The sequence below is a fragment of the Podarcis vaucheri genome, assembly GCF_965113315.1.
Source record: "Podarcis vaucheri genome assembly, chromosome: 5".
NCBI classification, from domain to species: domain Eukaryota; kingdom Metazoa; phylum Chordata; class Lepidosauria; order Squamata; family Lacertidae; genus Podarcis; species Podarcis vaucheri.
Genome location: NC_138763.1, coordinates 44009451 through 44031412, shown reverse-complemented (window position 1 = coordinate 44031412; position 21962 = coordinate 44009451). Strand labels below are relative to the sequence as shown.

General features: G+C 47.7%; 1 protein-coding gene across 2 annotated transcripts in view; it reads right to left on the bottom strand.

Annotated features, from left to right (window-relative positions):
* CRTAC1 (cartilage acidic protein 1) overlaps nt 1-2079 on the bottom strand; it is a 36879-nt gene extending 34800 nt beyond the window's left edge. Inside the window, exon 1 of one of the 2 annotated variants that reach the window (XM_082224985.1) lies at nt 1912-2079. In XM_082224985.1, the coding sequence (XP_082081111.1) occupies nt 1912-1968 (57 nt within the window). In that variant the 5' untranslated portion in view covers nt 1969-2079. The remainder of the gene's footprint in view (nt 1-1911) is intronic. The other variant, XM_082224984.1, reaches the window with a different exon arrangement.
* Nucleotides 2080-21962: the final 19883 nt, after the last annotated feature.

Below are 21962 nucleotides of genomic sequence, written 5' to 3'. Positions count from 1 at the left end.
CATTTTCTGTCCCACTAAACGGGCCAGCTCTTGAGTAAAGGATGCAATGTGTACAAGAATGCCCACTCAGTGCCCGCACTGCAGTAAATTTGCCCTGGACAGCTTGCTGTGGTCATAGACAGATCCCCTTTCTCTGCATTCTGTGTTGCCTGCCCAACTCCAGTGCTTGTAACACTCTGACGTTAAAGTGGTGATATGGCACCAAGGAGGTGAAAAGTTTCTCAAATGGGCAGTGCTGGTTCTCCACCGGGCAAAGGAGAAAGCACCTCTCGGGCCATGGAAGCAGCTGCGTAGTTCCATGTCTTGCATGCTCCTACAGGGTGTGGTTGATTACACTGCAATTTGCACCCGTTTACACAAATGGACGGAGATACACTTAACTCAGTAGACCCTGCCCCAAGGAGCAGATAGCATTAGAGGCTTACAGGAAGGTAGGTGGTCCTGCTAGTGACACAGCAGGGCCTCTGCATGCTGGGGGCAGACAGCGGGATCTGCATGACATGCTAGCATGGGCATTTGATAATTCCCAAGTGAAGGCACTGTTTTATTTCCTATCATGGAGAGAGAGGGAGCTGTGTCCCATTCGCTCCAAGGCGACAAGGCCAAGACAGGTTCTTTGGCGAATCCTGGACATCCAGAAAGAGGATGCAACAGAAGCAAAATTTTAATTGTATTGTTGCTCTGCACCAGCAAGCAGCTGCCATTGTACACAGTTCCTGCTATTTATCCTAAATGACTTCATAGCCCCCGTGGCACCGCCATCTCTGTTATAAAGCACGGCCCTCCAGCAACCTCGCAGTGAGATAACACTGCCTGCGCTACTGTGGACTAGTGACATCACTGGCTCACAATGTCATTATCCAAATGCATTCCCACATTTTCCTCGGTGACATCACAACTGAACAGCCAATCAATTGTGGTAGCATCAAAATAGCCTGGAAACATCACAAGACACCTCCTCTGTCTCTCCCCCCCCCCACCGGCCCAAGCCACCATATTATCTTCCAAAGTGCTACTAGTTCAAGCAATCTGAGCACAAACAAATCCAGCAAGACTAATGTGTGGCATCATCACCACATTAGGGTTCAGGTCCTGCTCAAGTCTTTCAGGGCTGCTTCTCCTTCAAATTCTATTTTTCTGGAACCGCTGCTGAGAACAAGAAGAAAAATGTTCCTGTCCTGGGCTGCACTGCTGTCTTCCTTGAGTCCACTAAATACCAGCCCACAACCTGCATTAATGCTGCAGGAGACCTTCCCTGCAAAAGGGACAGGGATCACCCCCCAGGGTGTTCGGGAAGCAGCCACAGATACCTCTCCCTGCCTCCCACCTAGTGCCTAGGGAGTTGTTCTTCAGAGTTGCCCCCCCCCGTTGTTTCCCCTGTGCCACACTGCAGGGTGGCCTGCCTGCCCCAAGCTGGGGCACAGCCAGCAGCTGCCGCCGGTGCAGTGTGGAGACAAAAGCAGTCACCTTAACAGCAAGCAGACCTTGGCACCCTTGGGATGCCTCTTCCCGGCTCGCTGTCAGGGGGCGCGGCAACCAGAGAGGCAAAGTCCTTCCTCAGGCAAGAGCTGAAGCTGACCTGAACGGGAAGGGTGCCCCCACCCCACTTTAGTCCTCCTCAAAGCCAGAACCTCTTCCCTTAGTTAGACCCCACCTCTCTGGGCCACCCCTTCCACTCCACTTGCCCAGCTTTCCGGGCTCCCATGGCTCTCCTCCGAGTCCCACCCTCAGTCCCCATTTACGCCCCCCGGCTCGCTGGCGCCGCTTGGCGTCCGGGGAAGCGGGGCGCAAGCGCGCGCGCCCTGTGCGCCCTTCCCGCCTCTGCGGCTCACTCGCAAGCGCCCAACTTTTCTTCTCCGGCTCTTTGGGAAACTTCGCCCCGTCGGCCGGGTCGCGGCCAGCTCTACTCACCGGGCAGGCGGCGGGGGCCCGTGGCAGGGCCATGCCGCCCAGCTGGCCACGGAGCATCCCGGGCGGGCTGCCCCAATGTCCGCAGCTGGTGCTGCCTGCCTGCCTGCCTGCCTGCCTGCCCGCTCGCTGGCGCCTCCGCTGCTGCTGCTGCTGCTGGCGCGTCTCCCTGGCTCCCGGCGTGGAGCTCCTCCGCCCCTTCTCGCGCTTGGGCAAGTCCAACGGAGCGCGAGCGCCTCTTTATGTAAAGCCTTGTGCCCGGCAGGCGGCCAATCAGTGCGGCCCGAGCGGAGCCGGGCACCCAATGGCGACGCCGGGAGGTTGGGCCGCCTGGCACTGATTTACTACCTGGAATTGCAGGGGAAGCGCGGCCAGGCAGCGCCGATCAATACGGAGCCAAACTGTGACGGGCGGGGAGGATGTTGGGGGGCGGGCGGGGGCGGAGGTCTGGGGTGTGTGGAGGGCGAGGCGGGAGGAGGGGGGGTGCAGCCTCTTTCAAGAGCACAGCTGGTAACCTTCGCCAGGGAGCGGGGCTTGCCGGATCGGGGTGGCAAGAGCTGGAATCGAGCCCAGCAGCCCCGACGACGCGCACCCGTAGATGGGCTCCCGGGGAGACCCCGAGGCAAGCGGAGGGCAGGGAGATGTTCCGCCCCCTCCCACCAAACCTCCACCCACTCCACCTCCAGTTCGCCCGCCTTCCCGAAGCTGATCTTGGCCGGCAGAATGCATATACAGTATATATATATATACACACTGCCGTGTGACACGCTCCATACTGTTCCTTTCCGGTGAAGATAGGAGCGGCAGCGGCGGCTTTGCCTAGGGAAGCAAAGGATGAACGGACTGGAGCAGCAGGAGATCATCCCAGGGATAATTGGAGATATTGGGGGGGGGGGAGCCGGGCTGTACACCTGAGCTGTAGCCTTGGAAAATGTGGCATGCTCATCCGGGCAGCAACACCCCTTTCCATTGCACTCTCTTCTGCCAAATAGCACCCACCACACCACCCTGGGCTGGCACCCTTTTCTCTTAGGCTCTTGCACACACATCCCGCCGCTTTTCCTCCTTCACCCCGATGTGGTTCTGAGCCGTACCAACGCCTCGCGCGACTCCTCCGTTTACCCATAAGCTCTTGTCTGCCTAGTGATGAGCCTCTTAAGCCCTTCAACTTTGGTTGAAGATGTGGACAGCAGATACGCCCCCGACCACCACTAACTAAACGTGGGGGGGAGGGTGGAAGAGACGAGCAAAAGCCCAAGAGGAGCTGGATCCTGTCCAGCATCCTGTTCTCACAGCGGCCAAGCAGATGCTCGCGAGCATGGCAGGAGCGCAAGCAGGCAAGCAAGCGCTGTTTGTGCTCCCCGGCAACTGGTGCTGTGCCGGTGCATCCCGTGTCGGATCCTGGAGGCGGCATCGGGCAAGCGAGGACAGGGTCGTGGCAACATCCGGTCCTTGCCAAAGCTCATTCACACTTCCGCTAGCCGTCCCAGTCCCATCAAGTTCTGGCTCTGGCTTGACCAACCCGCTCCCTCCCTTAAGGAAGGGCTGCTAGGTCCTAGAGCACGTTGACCTGAGACCCCCAATGGCTGAGCGTCCCTTGCTTGGACTTCGACTACTTTGGGCGCTTCCTGGGCTGCTGAGTTCTTCGCGGTATCGGGAGGGCGCCAAGCCCTTTGCGCGCTGTTACTAGGGAGATTACACTATGGTCTTGTAAAGGAAATTACTCTTTATTTCTCTAGTCTGGCTGCAGATGTAAGCGCACGTGTTGGTCTTGCGTTTTTGTTTTTTGTTTTTTTTTAAATGAGTCGCGTTGAGGAGAGTCCTTCCGTAGGACCGTAGCACGTGGGAGCCAGTTCAGCCAGGGTAGCATATTCACAGGATCCGTGAGGGCTTAGGCTGGATGTGTCTGTTTGTACAGGCTACTAGAACCACCTTAGCATGGTCCAGATGTCAAGGGGTGGAAAGACAAGTGGCCCTCTAGACCTCTATCTGGCCCTTAAGACTGTTGGTGGCAAAGGAAAAAATATATAGGCATAAAAGGAGAATTCCCTGGATGCCAAGATCCAATTTTGGGGCAAGTACTCCACAGCAGTGTGAGATTCTGGGGGTTTCAGAGTCTGTATTTCCTTTAGGAAAAAATGAGGCACCTTGTATACTGTGGTGTCTTTATGATATATGGTTTATTTACGCATATATGCAGCTTGAGCCTACGATGAAGGGGTTCCCAGCATCGTACCCCAAGAGAGTCTTGCTTCTTTCCTAGGCACAGTCCTGGATTCAAACAGCTGCCAGCCATTTCTCTGTTATCTGTTTGCCACATAATTCCTACTCTCTAAGCTTCTGGCCCATATTGCTTCTTCCCCCTCTTCTCTAAGCTCTTGGCTTTATCTCTTGAGTGAAAGTTGCTGCACCTCTTTGCAGTCTATGGTGAGTTCCTTTGGTCCATTGTAGTCCTTAATGCTTCATCCCTCTGGTGACTGCCTCAACAAAGGAAGCTTAGTCTATCTTAATTAGCCCTTAACACATGTTAATTCCAGAGGATTTAGAAGCATCTAATACACTGGTCTAGCACAGTTTTAGCATTCTGAGCCTTCATTACATCCAACACCTACTGAACCTAGTAATTTAGGGTGCATCTCACACCCATGAACAATCCTTTCCAGTGTCAGCCAAGACCCCTGCCTATTCTGCAAACAACCGCAAAGTGCTGTGGCTGCAGAATACAAAGAAATCAGTCGAAAAATTGGCCAAGATATAAAACAGAAGAGCCCTTAGACCCCCTTGCAGGTGAGAGCCATAGCTTTGCTACTCAGCCACATCATTAACCATACAGCTGCAGATCCCTCTAAAGCAGGTATTGAGCTTAAGCAAGGGGGTTAATTATAAAACCCCACTTCCCTAACAGCAAAGCAAAGTTAATGGGTGCTTCTTCAGCTCAAGTCACACACACCATCAGAAACTGTAAGGGCTGCTTTATGTATTCTAATTCCCCACATATATCTCCATGTAGATAAAAGCATGTACGCTTTGACGTTTCAAGTATGGCATGAGTGGGGATTCTTTGCCTCACAAGTACATTGATCAGGCAGGCAATATGTGAGTGGTTGAATACATCATACACTGGAGATTGTAATATTTCATGCATCTCCAAAGCAATCCAATATTGGAAACATCCGTGTGAGATGTACCCAGTGCCCTCTTCTATAGTGCAATTTCATTTTCAAGTTGGTCCAGCCACAGCAGAGTCAGTATTTGCCAGTGCTAATTTGCATGCATTTGCTTCTTTACTTGCATACTGTATTGAGCAAGCTTACAATGACCTGCGCCTAGCAATAATTTTACCCTAATTGGGGTGGTGGCGGCGGCGGCATATTTTAACAGAAAAACAACAGAACAACCCAAGCAGTCACACACATGTGTAACAGGTCTTCCAGTAGGCCAGATCTTAACCCTTGCACGTCAAAACTCTTCCAAATCCCCCCGCTTTAACCACAGGAATTACTCATCTTTTCATAATAATCCACCCTGATCTCTATTATGGTCGAACCCCATGTATCAGGAGGGTAGCTGTGTTAGTCTGATGAAGGTGAAAGAGGAAAGAGTCTTGTGGGACATTAAAGACTAACAAGGGTTGCCAACAGGGCGCCCGTGAGCATGTGTGCCTGCCAGTACCTCCTATGATGCCCTTGAAATGTCTTCGCAAATATCCTCTTTTAAAATTCACAACACATGAGGGGTTCTTTGCTCTTTTACTTATTAATTTATTTCAACAAATCATATACCGCGTAACACTGTGGTAGTCTCTAAGCAGTGTACATTAAGGTTAGAAGGATACAGGAACTATATAATTCGTTAAAAGTAACCATAAACCCAGAAAACTTTCTTCAGACACTTTCATTTTTAAAAAAATGATATTTATTGAAAAATTTTTAGAATTACAAAAGAAAACAAGGTAGAAAAAGAGAAAGAAAAAAAAAACAAGAAAAAACAAACCACATCAAACAATACAGATTAATAAAAATCAAAATCAAAAAATAACACAACACAATCAAAAGACAAAAATATACCACAAACATTTAAAAACAAATCCAATATTCTCAAAACCTTAACTGTCATTATCTTCTTTCTTTGACCTCCTCCTCCTCCTCCCTTTTTTTGTATCCTAGTTGTTAATTGTCGCAGCAAATCCTTTCCATATTTCATAATATTCTGTCATTACATTACCTTAATCTATTTTAATCTTATCTTACTATAAAAAACCTTAAAGCATAAAACTTAAGTCTTTTACCAATTTCTCATAACCATAATACTCTTACATAATTCTTTAAATATTTTTACTAAAGCCAAATAATTTCATTTCAACATTTTTCTAACATTCATCAATTTTGCAAAACAATCCTAATAGAAAAAAACAAGAAAAAAACAACAACCCAATTTTCATCCAGCGTCTCTTCCTCCTGGTACCGGGTTTTGTCAGTCCTTTCTATCCCATCAATCTAGCGCATTAACCTGGTAATCTTATATCCGAGGCCCTTAAGTCCCTTCCATGTCTCTTCCGCGGCTCTTCTTCATATTTATAGCTATATTTTCCTTTGTCTCCTGCTCCTTTCACTCGTGGGAACTCCAGCTTAACAATGTTTTTGACCCTTCTCGACAAATCAGCCCCTTTTCCATAGTCCACACTGAACTCCATGTGGTATTTAAGAACCTGTTTCAAAGTCCCTCCAAAATTAAGAGCCCCCACAACCTCAAACATCTCATGGCCCATTACCGGACTTGAAAAGTCCAAACATCCCTGCATAGGGGGGTCTATTCAACCCCCCATTTCCAAGCCAAACCAAACTTTATCTTTCCAAATCTGGCTTTTTCCAAGCTCATTTGTCCAATCCAAAAACTCATGTTCCTGCTGGGCCATAGCTCCCTCCATCTCTGGCGCCCAAGATTCAGCAACATCCTCTTCCCTCATCTGTTCTGTCAGGGCACACTCCTGATTTGATTCCTGGGTGGGCTCCATATAATTTCCCACTGCCTGTTCAAAATTTCTGATCGCATCAGTCATCAAGTCCGTCTTCTCGTGTAGCTGTTCCAATAGGGCACTTGTTTTGCAGAAAGCACACAACAGAGCTTCTGAATACATTGTCCTGCAAGGTCAGAAGTCTATTCCCACGATCGTAATCTGTAGCAGCTGCAAGCTCCCCGATTCAGAATTGGTTACAGTTTCACAGGCTCCCTCTAGGGGAAAAACTTCTATTTGTTCTTTTCTTTTAAAGGCAGATCTAACAACAAAGTTTCCTTTTTCAGTTATTTTGTCAATATTTGTTCCTTTAAAATGAGAAAGGGAACAATGGAATCACTATGTTTCTCTTCTTTTAGCTATCTGTCAAAGACGTTTGTCTCTGGTCAATGAGCTTCAAAAAACGTCAGTCCTGACACCCCGCTCCAGGATCAAGACGGTGGAAAGTTACTTTGCTTTACACTCACTTCTGCAGGTTTAAACAGTCCAGAAAAAATCCCCCCACTTCTCCTGCTTCCGAAGTGGGTTCAACAATCTTAAATGGTGAAAGTTAATCCTTTACAAGCGATTTTCTGAACTCTAGTTTGCCATGTCTTTGCTTTAATCTATCTACAAAGAAACAGAAGGCTGACTTCCTGTTTAGACCTTCCCGTTTCAGTGCCAAATTGAAATAAACTTTTAAGTCCAATTTTCCTTTCTACTCACAAGTCCTTATTTAGAGTCCAATTGTCCAAAATTTAAGTACTCACGGTGATTGTTTTAAAAGCCAAATTGTCCCAGGAAAAAGGCAGTGCTCTCCGGCAACGGCTGTGCGGCTTCACTCCACGGAAGAAGCAGTTGACTCTCAGCACCGCGCCACTTCCCCCTCTTTGCTCCGGAGCCCGTTAGTGGGTTCCTTTGCGGGTTGGGGGGGCGCTAAGGGTGCCCGCCGAGTCCCATGGTCACAGGCTTCATCCGCCTGTGATTTTTGAAAGGGTCCCCACTTCGCCGTAGCGGAAAAGACCCGTTTCCCGTGGCGCTAGTCCCTCCAGATCAGAGGGAGTCCACCATTACTGATGGCGCCACCCCGAAAGTCCCTTTCTTCAGACACTTTCAGTTCCTACTAGCACTCAGCCTCTCCTACATCAAACATGTCAACATTTCACTGGATGCCTGGATTCAACACTCTCCCTTCGGTCTATGCTACACAATGGGGAGATGCAAAGAGCTTTTCTCTGTAAGCAAGCCTAGTGGTAGCTGATGCTGGTGTCCCCCCCCCTCATTGATGGGGTGGCTAATGGGGAACACGCCTACATCCCCATTTTGTGGTCCTTTCTCTTTTTCTGCTCTTTTAGTTATGGTAACCATTATGCTGCATTCACACAGTAGCCGTTTTGTGACTGCCACCCATGGCACTTCCTCAAAATTTCCAATGTGCTCAGGCACAGCAATATAGGAAGCTGCCTTATACCGAGTCAAACCATTGACCCAACTAGCTCAGTAGTGTCTACACTGACTGGCAGTAGCTATCTAGGATTTCTGGCAGGACCCTCTCCCAGTCCCTCCTGGAGAGGCAGGGGATTGAACCTGCGACTTTTTGCTTGCAATGCAGATCTTCTACCACTATGCTATGGCTCTTCCCCCTATAATTCCAAATGTGTCTGGGCATGATCATTCATGGACTAGCGTTCAGTTCATCATATGCATGAGAACAGTGGGAAATTGTCATGTCATTGCCATTTGACTCCACTGCTTACAATCTTCTCCCTAAATGTATATCAATATCTATGTCTCTACACCTGCCTATTGACTACTACACCTCATGCATCTGATGAAGTGGGCACTAGTCCCCGAAAGCTCATGCTACAATAAATCTGTGAGTCTTTAACATGCCACAGGACTCTTTATTATCAATGTGACTGGAATCGGTATGTGAGTTTCATAGACAAGTGCGCAGTGTGAGTCTGGAACTTTTATCTCTTCAAAGGCAATAGAAGATTGCATTGGTGTGAGTGGATTTTGTGCTGTGTGCAGTATATACCTAGAACACCCACTCCCTCAGAAAGTAACAGTGGAGCTAAGATTGGCAAAGACTAAAGCAAAAAATGAAAACGATATTCGAGCCGAGGTGCAGGTATAATTTATATTCAATAGGTGGTCAGACATAGACACTTACTTCTCATGTTTTCTACACCTATAACCGGAGTTGCAAACATAATGGCTCACTCCATTTTAGTTGAGGTACTAGAGAAGGGAATATTTTCCCAGTATGTCAAACAGCTGCTTTTAGGGGACAAATTTATGAGCTTCTTCCTTGTAGCTAAGCATATTAGAGTACAAGCATGGTGATGACTTCTCATCCTCTTGGGAGAATTAGGGTTGCTTCATATAATTTGAAAGTTGCTAAAGGGAAAAGTTAATACATCACGCACGTGTGTGCATGCATAGGAGGGAATGAGGCACACTTACAGTGGTGAAATAGAGATGTTTGTCAAGCCACAGATAGGATTCGCACAATTTCTTACACAGCCGTGATTTCTGAGTAGGAAATGCCTCTCTCTTTTTAAACCCTGGTTTGTGTGTCACCTCACGTGCTTTGAAAGCAGACTATGTGACTAATTAGTTTTCGAAACAAACAAATAAATAAATCTTGTGTGAAGCGGCCCTCATTTTTCCTGCCTGATAGGATACCTGAAAACCACGCAGAGCCACCAATTAGGAGATATTGTCACAATAACAAATATGTGTATCGAGACACATGAACTGGTATAGAAGCAGACATATCCATACACTTTGTTGTATGCTTGCACATATAATTACACCACAGCCACCACATATATGCATGTGAATGAGCATGCACTTGTACAATCTCAAACAGTGACAGGACTAGATTGATGCATGCAGTAGAATGAGGTGGTAGAATAGAATTGGCTGCACCACTTCAGACTGAAGACAGGCAATATAAATTCCAAGTACACTCTACCTTAAACAAAATTTTAAAATCCCTGCAAGTGGAAAACTAGCACATCAGGGAGGCAGTTTCTAGCTCAGCCATTTCCCCACTGTCCTAGTTTTCTACTTGCAGGGAGTTTCTGCTGCTGCTTGCTGGTTTACACTGGGCAGTCATTCAAAGGGGTGTTTTCCATGCATAGTCTGAAGTTGTATCCTCAGGACTTTACTGCCTAATTTCCATCCAGAGGTACCTTAACTTATTCTGGTGTCCTGACGGCTCTGCTCCTGTTTCATTCCCGTAAGAGATAAGACAAGGAAAACAAAGAAGCCCAAAGAAACCCACATGTGCATTCTCCACAGATGAAGGTCTTCGGATGAAGAGTGGCATACAGTTTTAATAAATAATAATAATAATTCTCAGCCAACCAGTGGCTGGCCTGTGGGGGGTCATCTTCCAATGCCATCTGCTCACACCATGCATTTAGGGAGGAACTCCTATTTTAATTAGGGGGATACTGTCACCATCCAGAGGACCATGAAGGGTAGCAGGAATGACAGAACTTGGAATGGGCTCCTAACAGTTGTGTTGGGAGTGGGAGTCTTTACCTTTGGTGATGACCCCCTGAGCTACTGCTTTTAGAAGGCTACCGTTGCCATTTGTCTGTCTCAACAGACAATGGAGTGTGCCTCTGGGGGTGAAGTTAAACCACTGCATTAACAGTGCTGAAGTAACCCCACAGAGCGCAAGCTGCCCAAATGACAATACCCTTCTCTTGGCCTCACTGATGTGGTCCAAAGGAAAGTAGAGCCATACACTTGGCACCAGTTTGGCTGCAGGAGCTGCTGGAAGGAGGCATACAAGGTGCCATCGTAGAGACTCCAGATTTATGTAGTTTACTCCTTAGCCTTTTCTTCTTTTAGAATAATAGAGTGGGAAGGGACTCGAGGGTTGCCTAGTCCAACTCCCTGCAATGTGGGAATGTCAGCGAAAGCATCCATGACATCTGCTGTCACTCCAGAAAGACGAATGCCTACAAGTGCTGGAACCCTGAGTTCTCTCACCTCTCAGAGATTAGGGAGGCGTGTAGCAGTTTTAAAAGCAGGATCCCGTATAACTGCCCCAAATGCCACCATGAGCACAAATAACCATGAAGGTACAACAGAAAGGACATCTCCGGCGCTGCCTTTAAGCCACCATTGTTATTGGCGAGATCTCTGAATAATAGAGAAGGCATTCTGTTTCGTGGAGCCCTTGCTTGGCTCTTGGCTGTGCTCACTGAATTGCTCTGTGTTGCCTATCCCCGGTCTGCGTCTGGCTGAATAGACACAATGAAGGGCGAAAAGGCAGCGGGAATCCGGGATATGAAAAATGATGCCCTGATGCCTCCTGCTCGAGTTGTTGTCTTCTCCCCATTAACAATGCAAAAAGAATAAAGAGTGCTAATGATATTGGCAGTTTATACTAAATCGGGAGGTGTCGAAACAGCAAGGAGAACAGCAACAGGAATGGGGGCTGGCAGTGGGGAGAGAGTGGCAAAGGTGGGTGGGGCAGTGAGCAGCAGCAAGTGACTCTGCAAGGAATAGAGGCTGTGGAGAGGGGGCAGCAGCCCAGGGAGCTGGGAACAATGGACAGGATATTAGAGAAGAGCTGGCAGTGAGATATGGCAAAGAATGGCGGTGCAGAGGGGACTGGAGGGATGTGTGTGTGTGTGTTGGGGTGTGTGTGTGAGTTTTGTGTTCCACTGTCAGTCCAACTATGGCAAAAAAAGTCTAAATGTTACAGGCATCATCACTGGCATAGTTGTAGAGCTATGTGCAGAGCTTTGTACGATCTAATTAATGAATCGAATGTAAAAAAACATTGTGAAACAGCAGCTCCGAATTTTTCTCAGAGCCGTGTCTCACACCTTCAGATTCACTACGAAGTCAGAAATAAAGGCAGTTCTTTTTTTCTGGGGGTACACATACCCCTAAACATTTTGTGAATCTTTATACTCTTGTCCAGGGGCGTGGGTGGCGCTGTGGGTTAAACCTCAGTGCCAAGGACTTGCCGATCGCATGGTCGGCGGTTCGAATCCCCGCGGCGGGGTGCGCTCCCGTTGCTCGGTCCCAGCGCCTGCCAACCTAGCAGTTCGAAAGCACCCCCAGGTGCAAGTAGATAAATAGGGACCGCTTACTAGCGGGAAGGTAAACTGGCTCGTCAGAGTAGCTTCGTTACGCTGGCCACGTGACCCGTAAGTGTCTGCAGACAGCGCTGGCTCCTGGCCTATAGAGTGAGATGAGCGCACAACCCTCGAGTCTGTCAAGACTGGCCCGTACGGGCAGGGGTACCTTTACCTTTACCTTTATACTCTTGTCCATTTACTGTATTTATTTTCCCCGATTTGAACTGTAAAATGGTGATTTTCTTGAGTCAAAATGAGAGCACTCCTAAACATTTTTTTAAAGGAAATAAAAGGTGCACTGAATAAAGGTATGGCAAAACACATGGTTCAGAAGATTAAATATTAAGTCTGCAATGGTTCTTCAAAGCTCAGACTGTTCTGTGGCTGCAGCTTCCAGAACAAGCATTGTTTTGTTTAAAGCAAAGGTGCCTGCCTGCCTTTCTAACTTACGACCTCAGCCATCTGATACGCAGGTCATTTTAAAACAAACTGATCTAAGAAAGACCCCATCTGTACCTTCGTCACAAATATTCACCTGGAGCATCCTGCTAGTCTTGGTACTCCAAGGAGGGCTAGCAAGCTGAGGAGCGGAGCCAAGCAAAAAGGGATCTCTGATAACTTGAACGGAAAAACAATTAGCCATTTCCCATCTGTGGATTACCTTGTAATTCTATCGCTCTGTCTGCAGACTCAGAATGAATGATGGAAAATCCCAAGGCCACAATGTTTTAAGCAGCCTTTCCCATTCTGGTGCCCACCAGGTTTTCTGGACTTCAGCTTTCATTATTCCTGACCATTGATCATGCTGGCTGGGGCTGATGGGAGTTGTAGTCCAAATCATCCGAAGGGCACCAGGTTGGGGAAGGCTGAGCTAAAGAAGCACCACGAAGCTCTACTGGGCAGGAACACTCATTGGTTCCTGGCCTGATACTCTCAGCCCCTAACCCATGCATGCTGGCAGCAGGTGGGGAGGTGACCGCAGTGAAGGGGACTGCGTGGCAGTAGCTCTGGTTACATAGCAAGAGCGAGTGCTTGAGAACAGCAAGACAGCAAAAAGGGCTTTTAGTGAGAATGAATAATTCACATTTTGAGCAATGTCCTGGCGACAGGAAGAGTCCAAATAGGTCCCTGGGGCCTGGTCCACCAAGGGAACGGTGAGGAGGGATGTCATGCAAAGAGGGGCAGGGAGAGAAGAAGGACAAAATGCAAGGGAGGGAAGCTTGGGCAGGAGTGGAAGAGTAATCAGGCTCCTGACTTCTTAGTAGTGATATTGAAAGGCGAATTTTGCCCGCAGCTGCTTTTCCTGCCATTGCATCAGGAGAAGCTGTCTGGGTATGATGGCAGTTGTAGTCCAGAACATCTGGAAGGCACCAGGTTCTGAAAGTCTAATCTAGATCCTGGGGGGGACTTCTTTCAAGACAGGTGTCCTCTCTCATAAAACCAAAGCCACTTTGTTATAGTGTCTCTTACAGTTAGCAGCCTTGATGGCTCTTACTCTGATGGGTCTTTCTTAAAGGATTCAGAGTATGGAGAATCTCTGACCCTCCAGATGTTGCTGGACTACAACTCCCACCAAAAAAAGGCATGGTAGTTCAGCAATATCCAGAGGGCCAAAGTTTCCCCACAGATGGAGCACATGGTCTGGTTGAAATAATGAAGAGCCACCATCCTAGTGCCTGTTTGCTTTTCTGCCATTCCTGGACAGAACATGCCCCATACACGATACCAGGTCTGTGAAAGCAGCAAGTGTTCCAAGATGAGAGGGCACTAGAAGTCTAGTGTGGTTTCTACTGCAGGCTTTTTCGGCAGAGAGGAGGGACGTCCAAAGCCATTGTTTCTCACGTGGTGGATTCTGAGCTGGCGTCACTATTGAGTCCAGGAAATAACAATAAGAAAGAAGAGGCACTGGCAACAAGATGGCAGAGGGAGGAAGAACAATGGAACCGCCCAATCACTATACTTTCAAATGTCTCCAGACCCCTGGAGGCTCAAATCTTGTGCAAGACCCTTGGGCTCATGTTCATGTTGTGTGTACACATGCAAGTGGTTTTAAGAATGAATGTTCATGTGCTTGTTTATACCGAAATTTCAGAGGTGCGGGAGAACTTGAATATATTGGGGAGGTGCTCAGCTTTTCACTTGTATTCGTACATACAGTTGTGAGAAGTGCTGGCTGCACGTTGCATTTTTGTGTATGGCTGTCTTCCAGAGCAAGGCAGTTTGCCTAGCCAAGCTGCTGACCAATAGCATTTTGAAACATTTCTTGCATGCCTATTTCTATCTCATATCTGAATGCCTAATTACATGGACTGAAGACATAAAACAAAATGGATTTTTTAACAGTGATTATCACTTAAGTAAACAAACATCTGTAAACTGGTTGCACACACATTCTGTGTAACAGCTGGACATCTGTATCAAAACTCTATGCAGGGCTAGGTCAAGTTATATTGCTATCCTGTGTGAACATTATTTTCCCTGCCTCCACTGTGCATCCTTTGTGTTCTGGGGGTTGAGTTGGGTTCCCTTCTCAGGGGTTTTCCAATTGCAGCCACTTCCCTTCCTCTTCATAAGTTAATGAAACAAGAGGGGGGAAAGGGCTGCTGATGTCCCAAAGTCTTTCCCTCAAGTTTTCCAGAGGGGCAATGTCGTGGACTGGCTAGATGCAGAGGAGTGGTGGGAGGCAGCAGCCAGGGAACCCCTCCCTCAAGGTAACCCCCAGGGGAAGAAGTCTCAGAGCCAGGGGATTGGTGGTGGGACCATGATAAGTGGTCAGAGGGAGAAAAGGGAGTGGGCAGGGCGGCAGAAGTGTCAGCAGCAGGAGAGGTGACAGGCAATGTCTTGTGTTCCAGAACAGCCCCATCTTGTGTTCCAGAATAGCCCAGTGACTCTTAATTTCTGATCTGCCTATACTGTGTCCTGGTCTGACTGCCCCATATCCTATATGCAGTGAAGACGTAACAGAAGCCGAGTGTCATTGTGGGCTCTAAAACTGAGATCGCTCCGTAACAGGATTAATTGTGAGCTGGTGCGGGCTACTGATCCATCGTGGAGACTGTTCATTATGAAATCTCCTTACAGACAAGACCACAAGGTGAGGTGGTACCAGAGACAGCAGATGCATGCCAGGGCATTAGAAATCAGGGCTGGCTGAGGCTAGCCTGCTTCATTGCTCAAGAATCAAAGCAGATATGGCGCATTGGAAGTAATTCTAGTGCTGCTCCAAATATCAGACTCTGGGGAGCTCTGGAGCCACAACTGGATGCCTTCCCCATTGAGATCTGGGTACCAAAAGAATGGAGCAGGCCATGTGCATGCTGCCTGCTATTTCACAGCTGGCGTTTCCTACAGCCTAGACTCAGCAAAGAGTCTTGCCACTTCCTCAGTGGTGCCATCGGGGCAGGGCATTGGGGCCAAAGTCCAGGGGCCCACTCAGCAGAAAGAGCAAGGCTGGCTTACTAAGGGAATGCCTTGAGGGAATGCCACTTCCCATCTAAAGAGCACCATGAAGTCCAGTATCTAAAATTACCTAACTGCGCCCCTGCGCTCTGTGGGGAAACAAGTGTGTGCTGATGGGAGCAGGGGTGGCAATAACTTTAGCCAGCTGCATAGGATTCTTACTCAGAAGCATCTGCAAACCATAGGAGGCTACCCTGGATTGTGGGGAGAGTGTTATTTGCATCAATGCAGGGGGAAAAACCTCTACTGAGAGAGCAAGCTGAGGCCACATTTTCAGCCGGTTCCAAAACCCAGTCGTCCCCCCCCCCCCGACAGCTAGGGCCTCCTGCTCCTTGGAGATTGCCAGCATTGCCTGCAGCGACCAAAGTGGAAATGCAGAGCACAAGCTGCACATTTTGTAGCTTCCAGAAACCCCTGGAGTGTGGCACAGCCAGGTGACTTGTGAGCAGCATGCAGAGCGAGAGGGAATGGACCAGCCCAGCTACCCGCCTATTGACCCTTGTGAAAGATTGATTAGAGCCCAATGGATCTTGCTGACTAATCAGTTCCAGTCATTGTCTATCAGGACCATTTGGGTTCCAAATGGATGACACCACGGCCCCGCCCACTAGGAGCCGGTGCTCACTGATAAGGAGCCTCTGTCAACCACTGCATGGGCTGAAAGGAGCTATTTCTCTTTGGTTAAGCCGAACTCCAAGCACACCGTGTATTCATTGTAACAATTCAAGCCATGCTCTCCCAGAAGGTGGAATCCGAAGATCTCAGTTTACCATCTGCAAGGCAAGAATAGCTCTGGGCTCAGAACCAGTTGGCTGGTTGATCAGCCATCATCTTATAGTCAGGGTGACTGCCTGAAAGTCTGCCTTCCAAGTGACAAATTTCAGGTGGACCCCAGCTGAGACTCCTTCGGGTAGTGATAAAGCGGGATATCAAATCCAAACTCTTCTTCTTCTTCTTCTGAGAAACAGGTATCGATGGAAGATTGTAATTGCTACCATATCTCTCAGTGGTCTGCCTACAGCATCGGTTTCCATTCTATTCTAGAATTAATGGAGACCAAGTACTTGTTTTTTTCCTACATAGTCCACACACAATCTAGACCATAGGTTTTGCCCCCTGCAAAGTGCTTCTTGAGAAACTGGTTTAATTGCCGATTGATTCTCCATTACCCAGCAGTGTGGCAGAAGAAGAGTGGATCTACTCTGTCCAATGATGTTGTGGGCGAGTATATGCCAAGATTGCAATTACTACAGTGGTGCCTCAGGTTAAGAACTTAATTCGTTCTGGAGGTCCGTTCTTAACCTGAAACTGTTCTTAACCTGAAGTACCACTTTAGCTAATGGGGCCTTCTGCTGCTGCCACACCACCACCGCACAATTTCTGTTCTCATCCTGAAGCAAAGTTCTTAACCCAAGGTAATATTTCTGGGTTAGCAGAGTCTGTAACCTGAAGCGTATGTAACCTGAAGAGTATGTAACTCGAGGTACCACTGTATATGGAAAAGTTGCTGTTATTGATGGAGATAACAATACAATATATTGCAACAATAATACATTATAATGCATGTAGGGGAAAGCGTCTGTAACCCGAGGTACCACTGTACTTCCTTCTTATTCGCCTGGGGGGGGGCGGGAGACTTAGGTAACCTAAATCAGGAGGTTTTTGAAGGTGTATCAGCTAACCACACCCACCCTTGTGGACAGCAGGATGTGGAATAGCTTGAAAACAGCATGTTGGGTGCAAGTATGAACAATTATGGATTGAGACAAACTACATTTCTGTGCTACAAGCAGGTTAATGTGTACATGGTCATAGTGTGCTGTACAGTCCCCAGCACAGCTTCACGACAGCTGTCACTCTTGGTGTGCTGGGAAAAAGATTCTCTCCAAGAGCCTGTTGCTGGCTGTCCTCTGCCCAGTCTTTGCTAAGGGGCTGTTTGGAGACATGAAGCCTCAACCCAGAGATGCTAAAATGCATCCTGTTGGTGTTGTTCCATGCAGCTGCTGCTCCCATCTGCCCGTGTGCTGGGAGCTCTGGAGTTAACCCTTTCAGCAGCAAGGTCAGACGCACAATTTGAATTTGCTTGGCAGCATCACGTTTGTATCCGCCAGGAAGCCCTGAGGATGTGCTGGCCGTGACGTTACTTGGAGACGCTGACGGGGAGCCTTGCTCACAGATTTCTGCTCAAGCTCCACCGGTTGGCCCCAACCCCCCCTGGAGCCCCCAAATACAGCTCTGTGTTGGAGAGGAAAGAGGGCTAAGCCCTGAGCTCACAGTTTGCACTAGCAGGGGAACAAATGTATGTGATTAGGTCTTGTAACCAACAATGATTTTATATATATATATATATATATATATATGCTTTCGTAGATTTTCACGGGTACAGGAATGCAGGTTTTGGTGTCTTCGGGTGTCTTCCCGTGTAAGAGTCGGGGTGTCTGTGCGACGTTTCGACGAGGTCTCACTCGTCATCTTCAGGCTGGTGCTTTCGGCTTCTTGTTACTGGAACAGAGCAGAATCTGGTGTTTGAGTTCCTATAAATACTGTTGAGGGGTGTGGTGTATAGCCTCCAACGTTCTGGGCAGGGAGGAAGTTCCTAGATTAGTGTGCCTAATCTAGGAACTTCTAATCTAGGCACACTAATCTAGGTCATTATAGATTAGAAGTTCCTAGATTAGGCACACTAATCTAGGAACTTCCTCCCTGCCCAGAACGTTGGAGGCTATACACCACACCCCTCAACAGTATTTATAGGAACTCAAACACCAGATTCTGCTCTGTTCCAGTAACAAGAAGCCGAAAGCACCAGCCTGAAGATGACGAGTGAGACCTCGTCGAAACGTCGCACAGACACCCCGACTCTTACACGGGAAGACACCCGAAGACACCAAAACCTGCATATATATATATATATATATATATATATATATATATATATATGGCAACTGAAAACACCCATGACCAGAGCTGGCTCCTGGTTTGTGCAAAGTGCCCTCTGATAGGCCCTCTCAGACTTACTTGGTAGTAGTGTGGCAAGCAGCAGCATTCCAAAGTTGACCTGAAGCTGCCGTTTTAGTTTTCCCACAATGCTCCAGAACACCCATTATTTTCTATGGCATTGTAGGAAATTAAAATGGATTCTTGCAGACCCAGCTTCCTGCCATTGAGGGTCCAGACCTGGTGCATCCTGCTGGTGCATTGGGGACCCGTATTGTTCAGGTTTCTAATCCCTATATACTACCTTTTGGCCCAAAGACCCCCCAAGTGGTAAACGGTATAAAGTGGTACCTCGGGTTAAGTACTTAATTCGTTCTGGAGGTCTGTATTTAACCTGAAACTGTTCTTAACCTGAAGCACCACTTTAGCTAATGGGGCCTCCCACTGCTGCTGCCGGAGCACAATTTCTGTTCTCATCCTGAAGCAAAGTTCTTAACCTGAAGCACTCTTTCTGGGTTAGCGGAGTCTGTAACCTGAAGCATATGTAACCTGAAGCATATGCAACCTGAGGTACCACTGTATTAAAAATATATACAACAGAGTTCAGTACAATGCCATAATTAGCAAAGAAATCTATATAAGATAACAAAACTGCAATATAGGAGCTCCAAAGGAAAGCCTCCCCAAGCCTGAAGTCTAATGGATGCTTTCATGAACCCTATAGGCCACATGCTTAGGGACAGCGTTTGGGAAGGCACAGAGAGATTTCCCAGATATTTCATGTTTATTTGAATGCGTCATCTCCATAACCATGAGGGCTAGTACCTAAGAAGAAGAAGAAGAAGAAGAAGAAGAAGAAGAAGAAGAGGAGGAGGAGTTTGGATTTGATATCCCGCCTTTCACTCCCCTTCAGGAGTCTCAAAGCGGCTAACATTCTCCTTTCCCTTCCTCCCCCACAACAAACACTCTGTGAGGTGAGTGGGGCTGAGAGACTTCAGAGAAGTGTGACTGGCCCAAGGTCACCCAGCAGCTGCATGTGGAGGAGCAGAGACACGAACCCAATTCCCCAGATTAGGAGGCTACCGCTCTTAACCACTACACCACACTGGCTCTAAAATAAAAATAAATGAAAGCTATGATTGTCAGGGATCAAAATGCTGCATGAAATTCCACCTACCGGTATAATGAATTGAAAAGAAAAATGTTTAAAATAACTTTTGTAAAAACAAACAAACAAACCCAGAAGCCTTTTATTAGGAATTGCAGGTACTGACATTCCAAAGGAACAGAAAAGACTTTCCATGTATGTGACAACAGCAATGCGGATGCTATTAGCCCAGAGATGGAAAGAAGACAAAGTCCCTACCAGAGAGGAATGGCAAACCAAGCTGTTGGACTATGCCGAAATGACAAACCTGACCGGAAGGCTCAGGAACCAAGAAGACCAAAACCTCAACGAAGAATGGGGGAAAAATATAATTTATCTAGGAGACCACTGTAAGCAGATGAAAACCTTAGCAGGATTTTCATAACACTTGTAATGTAGCGAATATTATGGATAATATGGAAAGATATAAAATATGGACTATGAAATAATATGCAGTTGAGAAGGTGGACAATAGGATTCATGGAGGGGAAGGTGGGAAGTCCAGAGATTTGGAGAAATCCCTAAATAGGGATATGTAATTTGGTTTGTTATAATTCAATATTTGTAAAATCAAATAAAAATTATTATATATGTAGAAAGGGAGGCTTGGGTGGTGGTGAGTTTGGGCGGCACCTTCCCATTTCATATCGGGTGACGAAACAGGATGGCACTGTCCTTGCCCGTCCCTCAAAAATGCCATCTAAGAAGAGGAAAGGAATTCCTGCAGCAGGGCACTTTCCCTCCCCTCCCCTTCTTGAATGTACACGCTGTAAAATGGAAGACCCTGCAGTATGAGAGACCAGTCTTATAGCACACAGTCAATCCAAGTGGAGGTGACAATCTTCTTGCCAATGCCCCAGTCCCATCCTTGAAACTACAGTCTGTAAAGAGGAAAGGAGACCCTCTAAGCAGAACAGGAGGAGAGAACTGCCTTCTACTGAGCTCATTCACAGGGCCGTCTTAAGCATATGTGGCGCTGGGGGTGCAAAGATCCACCTGGCGCCCCTAGGTTGCCGATGGCCTGCCCAGGCACATCTTATGGAGCGAAAAATACGGTAGGTTCAGAAGCAAACCACAGGTGACAGAAACAATTGCAAGTCCTGTGGCACCTTAAAGAGTATCAGATTTATTGTGGTGGCATGACTTTGTACAGGCTAGAGCCTACTTCATCAGATCCAACACAGCAGATGATGAACAGCCCTCTTTATTGAGTGCTTGATCCTGGGCTAAAAACCTTAGGTTGCAGTTTCAAGTGTAGCTGTTGCTGCTCTGCTGCTCTGATTCTTACACTACCTCTCTGCCCTGTAGAGGGGACAAAGACAGCCTCTTGATATGAGGCATGCAATGGACAGAGGAGGCAAGCAGCCTGCTCCCATACGGTCATTTACACAGCACTACTAATGGAGTAATATGTGGATCTGTGAGGTGTCCCCTATTTTAAGATATTACCTGAATTTGAGCAGGAGCACCTCTTGGGTTGGACACAACTGCTCCATACATGTCAGTGTCTGTTCCAGGGAGTTGTATCCTGTGAGTCTGGGAAGAGCACTCTGTGTTGAGAAAACCTTTGTAATGGGTCTGCCCTCATCCCAGAAAGCAGCACACTTCAAGAGTTGTGTTTATTTATGAACGATAGAACAGCAACTCAACATAGCAGCTAGAACGTGCTACACCGGCAAGGCTATATGGGTCTAACTAGCTCCCACTGAGCTCTAGAAGAAGCTACACCCAGAGAGAGGAGTTTCTGTTACAGGCCTGGCATCCCACACTCGCCACACCGGGCACCCTTTAGTTTGCCAAGCTGCATAGCCAACCCCACAACCCTAAAGAGTTTCTTATTTCGGACTTTTTCGATCTGACAATCTTCTTGGGGCTGAACTTTCTCCAGAAACAGTTGCATTGTGGGGCGACGGCTGGCCATGAAAGGCCTTCTCAAACAGCGTTGCGAGACTCTTGACAGCTCCTTTCTCTCTGCTGCTCACCCTTTCACTCACAGGGTCCCTGTGGTCTTTCCAACAGCAGTTACAGATCAACAGACAAGGGGAGAGACAGGCAGCCGGCAGCCCCGGCAGCCACGTCAAAGCTGATTCGAGCACCATGTGCTGCTGAGCAGAAGGTCTTCTGCACAACTTGGAAATATTCAGGACACGAGAAGAGCCTGCTGGGTCAGGTCAATGGCCCATCTAGTCCAGCGTCCTGTTCTCACAGTGGCCGATCAGGAGTCAAGCGCAAGAGCACTCTCCCCTCCTGGGGTTTCCAAGCAACTGGGATTCAGAATCATTGCTGCCTCCAACTGTGGAGGTATTGCACAACCATCATGGCTCATAGTCATTGATAGCCCTCTCCTCTAACCCTCCTTTGAAGCCATCTAGCTTGGTGGCCAACCTCACCAAATTCCTTT